This window comes from Thalassophryne amazonica, chromosome 18 (assembly GCF_902500255.1).
Source record: "Thalassophryne amazonica chromosome 18, fThaAma1.1, whole genome shotgun sequence".
NCBI classification, from domain to species: domain Eukaryota; kingdom Metazoa; phylum Chordata; class Actinopteri; order Batrachoidiformes; family Batrachoididae; genus Thalassophryne; species Thalassophryne amazonica.
The window spans coordinates 49,352,218-49,369,188 of NC_047120.1; the positions used below are offsets into that span (position 1 = coordinate 49,352,218).

Below are 16,971 nucleotides of genomic sequence, written 5' to 3' on the forward strand. Positions count from 1 at the left end.
TAGCTAATTGGTGTGTGTCCTCTGGCTTCATGGATAGATAAAGCTGGGTATCATCTGCATAACAATGAAAATTTAAGCAATGCCGTCTAATAATACTGCCTAAGGGAAACATGTATAAAGTGAATAAAATTGGTCCTAGCACAGAACCTTGTGGAACTCCATAATTAACCTTAGTCTGTGAAGAAGATTCCCCATTTACATGAACAAATTGTAATCTATTAGATAAATATGATTCAAACCACTGCAGCGCAGTGCCTTTAATACCTATGGCATGCTCTAATCTCTGTAATAAAATTTTATGGTCAACAGTATCAAAAGTAGCACCGAGGTCTAACAGAACAAGCACAGAGATGAGTCCACTGTCTGAGGCCATAAGATCATTTGTAACCTTCACTAATGCTGTTTCTGTACTATGATGGATTCTAAAACCTGACTGAAATTCTTCAAATAGACCATTCCTCTGCAGATGATCAGTTAGCTGTTTTACAACTACCCTTTCAAGAATTTTTGAGAGAAAAGGAAGGATGGAGATTGGCCTATAATTAGCTAAGATAGCTGGGTCAAGTGATGGCTTTTTAAGTAATGGTTTAATTACTGCCACCTTAAAAGCCTGTGGTACATAGCCGACTAATAAAGATAGATTGATCATATTTAAGATCAAAGCATTAATTAATGGTAGGGCTTCCTTGAGCAGCCTGGTAGGAATGGGGTCTAATAGACATGTTGATGGTTTGGAGGAAGTAACTAATGAAAATAACTCAGACAGAACAATCGGAGAGAAAGAGTCTAACCAAATACCGGCATCACTGAAAGCAGCCAAAGAGAACGATATGTCTTTGGGATGGTTATGAGTAATTTTTTCTCTAATAGTTAGAATTTTATTAGCAAAGAAAGTCATGAAGTCATTACTAGTTAAAGTTAAAGGAATACTCGGCTCAATAGAGCTCTGACTCTTTGTCAGCCTGGCTACAGTGCTGAAATGAAACCTGGGGTTGTTCTTATTTTCTTCAATTAGTGATGAGTAGTAAGATGTCCTAGCTTTACAGAGGGCTTTTTTATAGAGCAACAGACTCTTTTTCCAGGCTAAGTGAAGATCTTCTAAATTAGTGAGACGCCATTTCCTCTCCAACTTACGGGTTATCTGCTTTAAGCTGCGAGTTTGTGAGTTATACCACGGAGTCAGGCACTTCTGATTTAAGGCTCTCTTTTTCAGAGGAGCTACAGCATCCAAAGTTGTCTTCAATGAGGATGTAAAACTATTGACGAGATACTCTATCTCACTCACAGAGTTTAGGTAGCTACTCTGCACTGTGTTGGTATATGGCATTAGAGAACATAAAGAAGGAATCATATCCCTAAACCTAGTTACAGCGCTTTCTGAAAGACTTCTAGTGTAATGAAACTTATTCCCCACTGCTGGGTAGTCCATCAGAGTAAATGTAAATGTTATTAAGAAATGATCAGACAGAAGGGAGTTTTCAGGGAATACTGTTAAGTCTTCAATTTCCATACCATAAGTCAGAACAAGATCTAAGATGTGATTAAAGTGGTGGGTGGACTCATTTACATTTTGAGCAAAGCCAATTGAGTCTAATAATAGATTAAATGCAGTGTTGAGGCTGTCATTCTCAGCATCTGTGTGGATGTTAAAATCGCCCACTATAATTATCTTATCTGAGCTAAGCACTAAGTCAGACAAAAGGTCTGAAAATTCACAGAGAAACTCACAGTAACGACCAGGTGGACGATAGATAATAACAAATAAAACTGTTTTTTGGGACTTCCAATTTGGATGGACAAGACTAAGAGTCAAGCTTTCAAATGAATTAAAGCTCTGTCTGGGTTTTGGATTAATTAATAAGCTGGAATGGAAGATTGCTGCTAATCCTCCACCTCGGCCCGTGCTACGAGCGTTCTGGCAGTTAGTGTGACTCGGGGGTGTTGACTCATTTAAACTAACATATTCATCCTGCTGTAACCAGGTTTCTGTAAGGCAGAATAAATCAATATGTTGATCAATTATTATATCATTTACTAACAGGGACTTAGAAGAGAGAGACCTAATGTTTAATAGACCACATTTAACTGTTTTAGTCTGTGGTGCAGTTGAAGGTGCTATATTATTTTTTCTTTTTGAATTTTTATGCTTAAATTGATTTTTGCTGGTTAATGGTGGTCTGGGAGCAGGCACCGTCTCTACGGGGATGGGGTAATGAGGGGATGGCAGGGGGAGAGAAGCTGCAGAGAGGTGTGTAAGACTACAACTCTGCTTCCTGGTCCCAACCCTGGATAGTCACGGTTTGGAGGATTTAAGAAAATTGGCCAGATTTCTAGAAATGAGAGCTGCTCCATCCAAAGTGGGATGGATGCCGTCTCTCCTAACAAGACCAGGTTTTCCCCAGAAGCTTTGCCAATTATCTAAGAAGCCCACCTCATTTTTTGGACACCACTCAGACAGCCAGCAATTCAGGGAGAACATGCGGCTAAAATGTCACTCCCGGTCCGATTGGGGAGGGGCCCAGAGAAAACTACAGAGTCCGACATTGTTTTTGCAAAGTTACACACCGATTCAATGTTAATTTTAGTGACCTCCGATTGGCGTAACCGGGTGTCATTACTGCCGACGTGAATTACAATCTTACCAAATTTACGCTTAGCCTTAGCCAGCAGTTTCAAATTTCCTTCGATGTTGCCTGCTCTGGCCCCCGGAAGACAACTGACTATGGTTGCTGGTGTCGCTAACTTCACATTTCTCAAAACAGAGTCGCCAATAACCAGAGTTTGATCCTCGGCAGGTGTGTCGCCGAGTGGGGAAAAACGGTTAGAAATGTGAACGGGTTGGCGGTGTACACGGGGCTTCTGTTTAGGGCTACGCTTCCTCCTCACAGTCACCCAGTCGGCCTGCTTTCCCGGCTGCTCGAGATCTGCTGGAAGGGAACTAATGGCGGCTAGGCTACCTTGGTCCGCACCGACTACAGGGGCCTGGCTAGCTGTAGAATTTTCCACGGTGCGGAGCCAAGTCTCCAATTCGCCCAGCCTGGCCTCCAAAGCTACGAATAAGCTACACTTATTACAAGTACCATTACTGCTAAAGGAGGCCGAGGAATAACTAAACATTTCACACCCAGAGCAGAAAAGTGCGGGAGAGACAGGAGAAGCCGCCATGCTAAACCGGCTAAGAGCTAGTAGCTGCGCTAAGCTAGCGGATTCCTAAAAACACACAAAGTGAATAATTGTGTAAATAATTTAGAGGTGATTCAGCAGATGGAGTGCTTTAGTTAAGGCACGTGAAGATTACACTGTGAAACAAATCGTTATCTAGATCAATGTAACTGCGCAGATTAAACAGCTAACAGATACAGCAAAACACCGCTGTGCTCCGGAACAGGAAGTGATACAATACCGCAGTGAGAGCCAACCACCAGTAGAGGCAAGTAGAGGCAACAACTGGCCCTAAGGGGCCGGATCATGACAGCCATAAGAATTATTAGTGACAAACCCTACTGTGAAGCAACAAACCCATTATTTGTATGTTTACATACTTTAAAATTCTAGGACTTTGATTACACCACAATTCAAATCATGTATAAAGTCAAAAATAAACTTTTTCCTCAACATGTCCAGGATCTGTTTAACATGAAGGAGTCCAGTTACAGTTTGAGAGGAACATTAGTATTTGAGAAGTAAAAAATTTGAATGACTGTAAAAAGTCATTGCGTTTCTGTTAAAGGTGTTAACATTTGGAATAACTGTCCTGATAACATCATATTATGGGGTACCTTAGTCGGCTTTAAAAGGCTCTATAAGTGACTTCCTATAATCTGATGAACTAGGTTTATAGATTTTTATTACTGTTTTTGGGGATTGTGCATGCCTAGTTGTGTTGTCTTTTTTTAATTGATTCATTTATACCGTCTGTACTGGCATTTGCTGTTGGAAGTATGCGTACACCCTTTCAGTCACACCTGTTCACTGTTAAAGTGTCTTATTGATCTTTTTTTTGCTGTTGTTGAGTCTGTGTGCCGAATAAATTAATTCATTCACTCAATCAGTTTGATTTAGGAAAGTCCATGTTGCCTTTTTAGGCAGAGCCCGAAAAGGCAACGTGGTATTGCATTCGCTCTGCCGTACTGTTGTGATGAAAAGGTAGCTGAGCCGAAAGGCAAAGCTCTCGATCTACTGATCAATCTTCGTTCCTACTCTAACCTATAGTCACGAGGGTTGGGTCATGGCAAAGAACTAGATTGCAGGTACAAGCGGCCGAAAAGGGTTTCATCAGGAGGATGGCTGGTGTCTCTCTTAGAGATAAGGTGAGAAGCTTCGTCATTTGTGAGGAGCTTGGAGTAGAGCCGCTGTTCTGTCGCGTTGAAAGGAGCCAGCTGAGGTGGTTCGGGCATCTGGTAAGGATGCCTCCTGGGTGCCTGGTCCAGGCACGTCCAGCTCGGAAGAGACCCCGGGGAAGACCCAGGACTAGGTGGAGAGATTATATCTCCACATTAATCCTGGAAACGCCTCAGCATCCCCCAGTCAGAGGTGGTTAATGTGGCCCAGGAAAGGGAAGTTTGGGGTTCCCTGCTGGAGCTGTTGCCTGTGCAACTTGATCCTGGATAAGCGGTTGAAAATCTAAGATGTATTGATTTAGCATTTTTTTCTCTCTCTCTCGTTCGCTCCACACCTTTTCTTTTATGGTTAAATCCATACAAAATCACAACCACTGGGTTGTGTTGGGAAGCAATCATGATATTTGAGTTTTAGAACAGGACTGCTGTAAAATAATCAGAAAATATAATACTTTATTCCTTTAACTTCACTACATTTCTGTGCAGCAATCATCTGGTTCTCTCAGTGACAACCACACCTGTTCCTAATCCATCATCAATCCAGCATTCACTCACAGTCCTGCAGGGGGCAGACATGACTGAGATCTTACATATGCAAAACAAAGTTGCCTTTTGGATTAATTTGGTGCATCAATGTCAGCACAATTCTCATTATATTCAAATTTAATTTGGTGAGCCACACGATTTCTTGTTTTGGAGTTATGTTAAACTGGAAATCGAGTCACACTGCATTTTAGAGGGTATTTGTCTTGGCATTTTCAAGGGCTTGGAATATCCTTTATGTTCGATTATTTATTTTTTAAGTCCTCCTTCAACATACGGTAAGTGGTTGGACTGACATGAAAAGATAACCGGTGAATAATACAGCACAACATATTTTTTTAATTTCTGTCATATTCAAATCATCTGCAATAGACTGGCAGCTTATCCAGGGGTGTACCCCCCCCACCCACTTGATCCTGAACTGGAATAAATAGGTATAACATGTTGGCAGGATAAAACGTGAAAAACTATTTGGGAAGGATATAAAAAAGTGTGTAGGAAAGGACTAAAGTGTTTGTGATGCTTTCACCAGCATGTCAGCACGAGCTGCACCTTATCCACTCAGACTCTCGATCCACTCTGAAAACAAATCACGCAGCTCATCACTTAAACTTCTGTCTTTCAGTTTGGCTCCCAGAATGATCCCAGTTATCTTCATCAACTCGTTTCATTCCTGCAGACCTGCCGCTCTCTTCCTGCATTGAGCAAATCTACCGGCGGTTTGTTAGTTCTTCCTGTCGGCCTGTTAAACTATTTACAGAGTTCAGACGTCGAGAGCAGCTTACCGTTAACCTGCTCCAGCAGGAGCTACTCTTAAAAAATACATATGTTAAAACCGCTCGCCAGGGTGTCTGCAGCAGAGCAAACGCAATAAATAAAACATTTTATTTGCATGGGGACTAATGCATATTTGATATATGTGTGAACTTGTGGTGTTCTCTTCCAATCTTTTGGTCACTCTGACTACGTGTGATTTCACAAACCTTCTACATCTACAAATGGTCATTAAAAAACTGAGTTAGGCCTTACCTAAACTTCTTCTGGCATCCAGACTCATTAAAATGTTTTGCTACTTTCCACAGAGAGAAACAGGCTGGACAGGCCGTTTTCAGCTCTGAAAGTCATTTTACTGAGAATACTTTAAACAGTTTAGCTTTAATGATAGCCTCATGTCTATCAACAGTTCTTTCAGTCCGGTGTCGTTGACTGAATGGTCCCCCTAAAAATCGGTCCCCCCTGATGATGTGGTTCACAGATTAACACCTAGTTTATGCTTCAAACTGCACTCCAGTCATCATTTATCTCAGCGACAGATATCTGAAGCTTTAGTACAACAGTCATTTCTACGTAAATTCAGCATTATTTCATCATAAAAGGCAGCGGAAGCGATCAGAGCGCCGCAGCGGAAGCGATCAGAGCGCCGCAGCTAAACGAGCTGCTAGCTGATGTGTTCACTGCACGTCGGACATTTTAAAGTGTCATGGAATTTTGCCTCGTTTCTGCTTAAAACTGACTTTAGAATGATTTAAGAGGTTTTACCTTTATCATCTGATGGTTAATAATCCCATTAATCCATTTGTTCGCTTTGGGTGAAGACTCCGTCTCAGACGTGCTGCTGTGGTCCGAAATGACACAATGTGCAGATTCAAAAGGCGGACCGATTTTTAGGGGCAGACCATTCAGTCTGTGACACCGGTTCAGAGCGCTAACTGGTTCAAAGATGCTGTGTGGAATGACAATTATGGCATTGCAATTGTATCAGAAGTAAGTTCTATATAGGACCATGAGGCCCAATGGTGCATATCTCCAAATTACACAGCTTGAAGCAGATGAGCATCTATGACCCTACCTGGGTGGGACGCCAGTCTGAAAAAGTCAGGTTAGTTCTTCTATCATTTACAGCTGACTGAACTGAGACAACCAAGATGTTGTGTCTAATCCAAGGACACAGACAGGTAGGGTGGCTGGAAATTGAACCCAGGTCTACATATTGGTAGGCCAACCCAAAAGAGGTACCTGCTCTGTGCCCTTTGATTACAAGCCCAATTCCAATGAAGTTGGGACGTTGTGTGAAATGTAAATAAAAACAGAATACAATGATTTGCAAATCCTCTTCAACCTATATTCAACACCACAAAGACAAGATATTTAATGTTCAAACTGGTAAACATTTTGTTTTTGTGCAAATATTTGCTCATTTTGAAATGGATGCCTGCAACACATTTCAAAAAAGCTGGGACAGTGGCAACAAAAGACTGTAAAAGTTGATGAATGCTCAAAAGAACACCTGTTTGGAACATTCCACAGGTGAACAGGTAAATTGGAAACAGGTGAGTGTCATTATTGTGTATACAAGGAGCATCCCCAAAAGGCTCAGCCATTCACAAGCAAAGATGGGGTGAGGCTCACCACTTTGTGAACAACTGCATGAAAAAATATTAGTCCAACAGTTTAAGAACAATGTTTCTCAATGTTCAATTGCAAGGAATTTAGGGATTCCATCATCTACAGTCCATAATATAATCAGAAGATTCAGAGAATCTGGAGAACTTTCTACATGTAAGCGGAAAGGCCGAAAATCAACATTGAATGCCCATGACCTTGGATCCCTCAGGCGGCACTGCATTAAAAACTGACATCATTGTGTAAAGGATCTTACCACGTGGGCTCAGGAACACTTCAGAAAACCATTGTCAGTTAACACAGTTTGTCACTACATCTACAAGTGCAAGTTAAAACTCTACCATGCAAAGCGAAAGGCATTCATCAACAACACCCAGAAATGCCGCTGCCTTCTCTGGGCCCGAGCTCATTTGAAATGGACAGAGACAAAGTGGAAAAGTGTGCTGTGGTCTGATGAGTCCACATTTCAAATTGTTTTTGGAAATCATGGATGTCGTATCCTCCGGACAAAAGAGGAAAAAGACCATCCAGATTGTTACCAGCGCAAAGTTCAAAAGCCAGCATCTGTGATGGTATGGGGGTGTGTTAGTGCCCATGGCATGGGCAATTTGCACATCTGTGATGGCACCATCAACCCTGAAAGGTACATCCAGGTTTGGAGCAACACATGCTGCCATCCAAGCAATGTCTTTTTCAGGGACGTCCCTGCTTATTTCAGCAAGACAATGCCAAGACACATTCTGCACATGTTGCAACAACATGCCTTCGTAGTAAAAGAGTGCGGGTACTAGACTGGCCTGCCTGCAGTCCAGACCTGTCGCCCATTGAAAATGTGTGGCACATTTTGAAGCGCAAAATACGACAACAGAGACCCCGGACTGTTGAACTGAAGTCGTACATCAAGCAAGAATGGGAAAGAATTCCACTGACAAAGCTTCAACAATTAGTGTCCTCAGTTCCCAAACGCTTATTGAGTGTTGTTAGAACAACATACCACTGTCCCAGCTTTTTTGAAATGTGTTGCATGCATCCATTTCAAACTGATATTTGCACAAAAACATAAATGTTTACCAGTTTTAACATTAAATATCTTGTCTTTGTGGTGTATTTAATTGAATATAGGTTGAAGAGGATTTGCAAATCATTGTATTCTGTTTTTATTTACATTTTACACAACGTCCCAACTTCATTGGAATTGGGGTTGTACTACAGGTAGCTCAGTGTATCAGGAACAGGACTTTTAAACCACAGGTTAAATATCTGCCTTCCATGGTGTTCATTTAAGAATGCACATGGTATTTTGTTGGGGCTTAAAAACTAGGGAAGATGAAGGAATGAGTGGGATTGGTGGGGGTTCCCAAATCATGTCTAAATAATTATATTACATGAGGAAAGTGGCAGAACACATTGACATATCCCTGTAAATACTTTAACATTGCATCCCATTAACTTTAACATTGCAGCTTCAGCAATGGATGTTCATGTCCATCCATGAATGAAACTATGTTTTGGAGTGGCGAGAGAGAGAGAGAGAGAGAGACTCAAAGCCAGATGCGTGCATAAGATACATTTCATGTTCACGTTTTTATTAACTCATGCTCAATTTGCAACCACCTTTGAACAAATTTGCTTGCAGCATTTTCATTAATTCATGTGCATGTGCATTTAGAAAGCTGCACTGTTTCCGCATTTTTTTTTTTTTTTTGTTACAGCCATATTCGAAAATGGATGAAATTCCCTTTTCCTCAAAATGTTACTCACATTACCCCATAATGACAATGTGAAAAAGTTTTTTAAAAGATACATTGCAAATTTATTGAAAATAAAACTCTAAGAAATAACGTACCTAACTATGCAACCTGTTTCCACTGATCATCCTTGAGATGTTTCTGCAGCTTAATTGGAGTCCACCTGGGATAAATTCAGTTGATTGTAGATGATTTCGAAAAGCATACACCTGTCTACATATAAGGTCCCACAGTTGACAGTACATGTCAGAGCACAAACCAAGCATGAAGTCAAAGGAATTGAGTCCAGAAACATTTCTGCTGCTTTGGACGTCTCAATGAGCACAGTGGCATCCATCATCCATAAATGGAAGAAGTTCAGATCCACCAGAACTATTTCTAAACTAAGCGATCGGGGGAGAAGGGCCTTAGTCAGAGAGGTGATCAAGAACCTAATGATCACTCTGTCAGAGCTCCAGTATAGAAGAGAACCTTCCAGAAGGACAACTGTCTCTGCAGCAGTTCACAATCAGGCCTGTATGGTAGATTGGCCAGACAGAAGCCACTCCTCAGTAAAAGGCACATGGCAGCCCACCTGGAGTTTGGCAAAAGACAAAGACAAAATTCTCTGGTCTGATGAGACAAAGTTTGAACTCTTTGGCGTGAATACCAGTCATCATGTTTCGAAACCAGGCACCATCCCTACAGTGAAGCGTGGTGGTGGCAGCATCATGTTGTGGGGATGTTTTTCAGTAAGAGGAACTGGGAGACTCGTCAGGATTGAGGGAAACATAAATACAGTAATGTACAAAGACATCCTGGATGAAAACCTGCTCCAGAATGACCCTAAGCACACAACCAAGATATCAAAGGAGTGGCTTCAGGACAACTCTGTGAATGTTCTTGAGTGGCCCAGCCAGAGCCCAGACCTGAATCCCATTGAACATTTCTAGAGAGATCTGAAAATGACTGTGCACCAACACTCCCCATTCAACCTGATGGAGCTTGAGAGGTGCTGCAAAGAGGAATGAGCAAAACTGGCCAAGGTGCACCAAGCTTGTGGCATCATATTCAAGAAGACTTGAGGCTGTAATTGCTCCAAAAGGTGCATCAACAAAGTATTAAGCAAAGGGTGTGAATACTTATTTACATGTGATTTCTTAGTTGTTTTTTTAAATAAATTTGCATAAATAAAAAAACATTTTCATGTTGTCATTATGGGGTGTTGTGAGTAGAATTTTGATGGAACAATTGAATTTACTCCATTATGGAATAAGGCTGTAACATAAGAAAATGTGGAAAAAGTGAAGCGCTGTGAATATTTCTGGGTGCACCATATCATATAATTCTGGCAGTGTATTTGGCATTTGGCTACTTCGGGACCTTTGTACACACTGGCCTTGCTTAAAGCACTATTATGGATATTAATTAAACTTTACTTGAGCATGGGGCAACTGCAGTGAACTTCATGCTTCAGGGAAGAAAGCCTGGTTCTGCAATCAAGTGGACTGCCAATGGCAAGGTCCATGTCACACCAGCAGCTGTTTGAATTTTCTTGTGGCTCTCACCATGCTCTCAGGTGCACTGGATGCTGGAAACAGCCAGGAAGGAATTATATATACCGAGTGAACAGTTTGTGTACCCAGTGAAGAGTTATGATTTTTAAACATAACTCTAAAATATTAAATAATGTGCAATGTGTCCAACATGAGAATCTGGCTGTATTAAAATTTTTCGTGTGAAATTTAAGTAGTTTTAGTGTTGGCCTCTGAAAAAGTGAGTTTATCACCATATGGGTCACTTCCTGCCATGTGTTGTGTGGGCCGCTGAAGAGGAGGTACTGCTGGCCCACCACCACCAGAGGGCGTCCTGCTTGGAGTGCGGGCTCCAGGCACGAGAGGGCGCCAGACCTAGAAGAAGTGACAGCTGTCATTCATCCCCTGCAGCAGCTGTCACTCATTCATCATCATCACACCATAAAAGCCGGACTGCAACTCCACCTCCTCGCCGAGAAATCGACTACCAATACCAAGGTAATTTCTCTGCTGACTGACACTTTGTGTGTATAACCTGAACTTCTGTTGCAGCCGTTTTCCTGGAGTGTTGCCTTATCTGGAGGATTGGCGTTTGGTGTGACAGCGACGGCTTCGCCTCACACCCCATCTCAGATAAGTGGTTGACCAGGAGCTGCATGAGTGTGTGTGATTTGGAGGTGGAGGTGCTCCCTCCTAACTGTGTTTGGACTGTGAATTACTGAGTGTGCGGACTCACACTCACACATCATATCTCTGCTTTCTGCCAGCAGTACCAGGGTCGACAGCCGAAGACAGAGGCCACCTGGGGACTCGGGACTTGGCGGCTCCGGTGTTCTTCAGACCGTTGGTGGTGGAAGCCGTGTGGGACGCGGCTTCTCTCTCGTCAGGGGTCTTCTATCTTCGAGCCTGCCCACACGTCACCTGGTGTTTATTGACTGTGAAGATTACTGTACGTTTCGTTGTGTATTATCACAACATTAAATTGTTACCTTTTGGCTTACTCATTGTCCGTTCATTTGCGCCCCCTGTTGTGGGTCCGTGCTACGACACCTTCCCAACACCATGTTTTCTGTATAGACACTTATGTGAACTAAGAAATCAAAATGTGCTCACAAAATGTATCTTGTGCACATAAAATGGCGACGATTGTGCATAATGTTGTAGAACATGACCTCAGTTTATTATTGATTTTTCTCTATAGTGTCTCCGGAACTAGGTGAAGATGAGACTGAAAGCGATGGAGAAAGAGAGAAAAAACACACTTGGCCCACTGTCAATATCTCTGACCAACCAACAAGGGAGTGCTGTCAAAGTGTCAGCATCACAAAAACAAAAAAAAAAAACAACTTTGCAGGGTTTGTACATGCTGGCTGTCTTTAACAGTGTAATCGACTGTGCAAATAGCTTTGTTCTCCTCCACCCACACCTCCATCACCCACATTGTTGCACCACTTTCCTAAAAGTGATCAAATTCAACAATTTAGTCATCAAACATGGCATTTTGCACAATGGAAATAATGACTTTTTTTTTTGGCAACAACCCACAAGCTGACAAAACAAGTCTGGTTCTATGACAGAAGGTTTTTGCTGCTCTCTTGCAACCTCTTTAACTGAATTAATTATCTATTGTGCAGCAGATGAAATATTTAAACTTTTTCAAGAAAATCAATCAATCAATCAGTCAATCAATTTTATTTATATAGCGCCAAATCACAACAAACAGTTGCCCCAAGGCGCCTTATACTGTAAGGCAAAGCCATACAATAATTACGTAAAAACCCCAACGGTCAAAACGGCCCCCTGTGAGCAAGCACTTGGCGACAGTGGGAAGGAAAAACTCCCTTTTAACAGGAAGAAACCTCCAGCAGAACCAGGCTCAGGGAGGGGCAGTCTTCTGCTGGCACTGGTTGGGGCTGAGGGAGAGAACCAGGAAAAAGACATGCTGTGGAGGGGAGCAGAGATCAATCACTAATGATTAAATGCAGAGTGGCGCATACAGAGCAAAAAGAGAAAGAAACACTCAGTGCATCATGGGAACCCCCCAGCAGTCTAAGTCAATAGCAGCATAACTAAGGGATGGTTCAGGGTCACCTGATCCAGCCCTAACTATAAGCTTTAGCAAAAAGGAAAGTTTTAAGCCTAATCTTAAAAGTAGAGAGGGTGTCTGTCTCCCTGATCCGAATTGGGAGCTGGTTCCAGAGGAGAGGAGCCTGAAAGTTGAAGGCTGTGCCTCCCATTCTACTCTTACAAACCCTAGGAACTACAAGTAAGCCTGCAGTCTGAGAGCGAAGCGCTCTATTGGGGTGATATGGTACTATGAGGTCCCTAAGATAAGATGGGACGTGATTATTCAAAATCTTATAAGTAAGAAGAAGAATTTTAAATACTATTCTAGAATTAACAGGAAGCGAATGAAGAGAGGCCAATATGGGTGAGATATGCTCTCTCCTTCTAGTCCCCGTTAGTACTCTAGCTGCAGCATTTTGAATTAACTGAAGGCTTTTCAGGGAACCTTTAGGACAACCTGATAATAATGAATTACAATAGTCCAGCCTAGAGGAAATAAATACATGAATTAGTTTTTCAGCATCACTCTGAGACAAGACCTTTCTAATTTTAGATATTGCGTAAATGCAAAAAAGCAGTCCTACATATTTGTTTAATATGCGCATTGAATGACATATCCTGATCAAAAATGACTCCAAGATTTCTCACAGTATTACTAGAGGTCAGGGTAATGCCATCCAGAGTAAGGATCTGGTTAGACACCATGTTTCTATGTTTTGTGGGGCCAAGTACAATAACTTCAGTTTTATCTGAGTTTAAAAGCAGGAAATTAGAGGTCATCCATGTCTTTATGTCTGTAAGACAATCCTGCAGTTTAGCTAATTGGTGTGTGTCCTCTGGCTTCATGGATAGATAAAGCTGGGTATCATCTGCGTAACAATGAAAATTTAAGCAATGCCGTCTAATAATACTGCCTAAGGGAAGCATGTATAAAGTGAATAAAATTGGTCCTAGCACAGAACCTTGTGGAACTCCATAATTAACCTTAGTCTGTGAAGAAGATTCCCCAGTTACATGAACCACTTGTAATCTATTAGATAAATATGATTCAAACCACCGCAGTGCAGTGCCTTTAATGCCTATGGCATGCTCTAATCTCTGTAATAAAATTTAAGAAAATTTAATAAAATTTTGAATGAGGGTTTCAAAGTAAAGCCCCGGTCACACGCCACTAACGACGGACACCAAAGCCAAAATGAAACAAAAAATCTGGACTTACGGTACGTTGACTTTCGGAGATATCCTTTAACCGTCATCCAGCTTCGTTTCTGTAGTTGGCGCTTCGTCAGAATTTTCAAACTTGAAAAATGCGAACGAATCTTGACAAGAACTCAATTTTTCCGTATTCCGTTTTGCTTTCTATCTTGACGGTTCCTCATCGTTTGCGTAGTTCCTGTACCATCAGACTGCTGTTTGATTGTCATCCAAAGTCCAGCCTCTCAACGTCTCTGGCTGTGACGTGCGTGTGCGTGCACACGTTGTCAAGACAATGCAGCTGCAGGTGGACAGCACAGAGTCGCTGCAGAAATGATCACAGGCTGGGGCTTCGTTTTGATTTTGTTTTAAAGCATCAAGGTTGCAGTTCGCTTCGTTTTTCTTTTGTTTCAGTTTTGTTTCATTCTTTTATGCGCTCTGCACTCGCAGGCTTTTCGGTGATGGGAGAAGTCCAGGCTCATTTGTCCACTTTTTCACAATTGTCGATGATTTGCGACTTTTTTCCCTTTGTTCAGCTAACCCTGTGTGCCGTGTGACTGGGCCTTAAAAGGGACAACTTTTGTGACTAAGAAAACATTTTTAAGGCTATTGTGAACAACTGTGATGTTTCCCTGAGCGAGGCACCTGCTTTATATGGAGTGCATGTGTGTCTGGGCAGGTTGTACCTGGACCTGCAGGACAGATGTGAAGGTTTTGGCATCTTCTGCAACCCCTCCGATGTAGAGAGGTTTGATGAAGACTGGCGGGTGGTCGTTCTCGTCCCGGACGTCGATCACCACCCAGGCTGTGTTAGCTGCGACACACACAGATTGCACTCATTTTTGGAGGAATTGAAATATTCACACTTCCCTTTTAACTAAACAAACTGATACAGACATACAGCAGCGCATACCAAAAACACCCGTACTCATCCCACTTGATTACAGTGAGAAAGGATAAAAGAGTAACACAACATGTATCATTTTAACTTTCACAGAATAAATAATTGCAAAATGTGGATAAAATAACGATCTGTGTGCTGCATATTTTGAGGTATAATGCATGAAGACGTGTTTCCTGAATTGTAGAAATTATGGATTTTAATAGCTAATCAGCCAATCACACGGCAGACATATGGTCAAGAGGCTGATGTTCAAACCAACCAGAAATGGGACAAAATATGACTTAAGTGACTTTGAACATACCAGATGGGCTGATTTGACTATTTTAGAAATTGCCAATCCAGTGAGTATCAGTCCTCTGATGGAAATTGCTTTATTGATGAACAAAATCAGAAACAAATCAGAGACTGGTTTGAGCTGTTATAAAGACACAAATATGGTGCACCTAGAAAGTATTCACTGCACTTCACCTTTTCCACATTTTGTTACGTTACAGCCATGTTTCAAAATGGCGTAAATTAATTTCTCCCATCAAAATTCTACTCACAACACCCCATAATGACAACATGAAATGTTTTTTTTTTATTTTTGCAAATTTATTCAAAACAAAAAACTAAGGAATCACATGTACATAGGAATTCACACCCTTTGTTCAATACTTTGTTGATGCACTTTGGCAGCAATTACAGCCTCTTGAATATGATGCCACAAGCTTGGCACACCTATCTTTGGGTAGTTTTGCCCATTCCTCTTTGCAGCACCTCTCAAGCTCCATCAGGTTGGATGGGGAGCGTTGGTGCACAGCCATTTTCAGATCTCTCCAGAGGTGATTGGATCCAGGTCTGGGCTCTGGTTGAACAACTCAAGGACATTGTCTGGAAGCCACTCCTTTGATATCTTTGCTGTGTGCCTAGGGTCATTGTCATGTTGAAAGATGAACCGCCAGCCCAGTCTGAGGTCAAGAGCTCTCTGGAGCAGGTTTTCATCCAGGATGTCTCTGTACATTGTTGCATTCATCTTTCCCTCAATTCTGACTAGTCTCCCAGTTCCTGCTGCTGAAAAACATCCCCACAGCATGATGCTGCCACCACCATGCTTCACTGTAGTAATGGTGCCTTATTTCCTCCAAACATGACACTTGGCATTCACACCAAAGTGTTCATGTTTTGTGTTATCAGAACAGAGAATTTTGTTTCTCATGGTCTGAGAGTCCTTCAGGTGCCTTTTGACAAACGCCAGGTGGCCTGCCATGTGCCTTTTACTAAGGAGTGGCTTCCGTCTGGCCACTCTACCATACAGGCCTGATTGGTGGATTGCAGCAGAGATGGTTGTCCTTCTGGTTCCCTCCTCTCTCCACAGAGAAATGCTGGAGCTCTGACAGAGTAACCATTGGGTTCTTGGTCACCTCCTGATGAAGGCCCTTCTCCCTTGTTTGCTCTGTTTAGATGGGCAGCCAGTTCTAGGAAGAGTCCTGGTGGCTCCTACTGTGTTCCATTTACGGATGATGCAGGCCACTGTGCACATTAGGACCTTAAAAGCAACAGAAATGTATCTGTACTCCTCCCCAGATTTGTGCCTGAAGACAATCCTGTCTCAGAGGTCTACAGACAATTCTTTTGACTTCATGCTTGGTTTGTGCTCTGACATGCACTGTCAACTGTGAGACCTTATATGTAGACAGGTGTGTGCCTTTCCAAATCATGTCCAATCAACTGAATTTACCCCGGATGGACTCCAATTAAGCTGTAGAAACATCTCAAGGATGATCAGTGGAAACAGGATGCACCTGGGCTCAATTTTAAGCATTATGGTAAAGGCTGTAAATGCTTATGTACGTGGTCTGTCCATAAATTAATGGTCCTTTTTATTTTTTTTAAAACCATATGGATTTCATTCATATGTTTTTACGTCAGACATGCTTGAACCCTCGTGCGCATGCGTGAGTTTTTCCACGCCTGTCGGTGACGTCACTCGCCTGTGAGCACACCTTGTGGAAGGAGTGGTCCCGCCCCCTCGTCAGATTTTCATTTTCTGGAAATGGCATAATGAAAAGGACTTTTTTTCCATCAGAATGTTTTCAGAAGCTGTTAGAGACTGGCACCTAGAAACCATTCGAAAAATTTATCTGGCTTTCAGTGAAAATTTTACGGGCTTCACAGAGAATAAGGACTTTAACTACAGCTTTAAGGACCCCTTTAAGGACGGTCGGTGCGCCGCGCTGCGAGCTGCGACGATGCGGCACAAACCACTGGATCATTTC

General features: G+C 42.1%; 1 protein-coding gene across 1 annotated transcript in view; it reads right to left on the bottom strand.

Moving 5' to 3' along the window:
* LOC117530861 (protocadherin-15-like) overlaps window positions 1-16,971 on the bottom strand; it is a 520,141-nt gene that overhangs the window by 96,835 nt on the left and 406,335 nt on the right. The window contains 1 exon segment of the mRNA XM_034193803.1: window positions 14,496-14,623. Within this exon segment, the coding sequence (XP_034049694.1) occupies window positions 14,496-14,623 (128 nt within the window).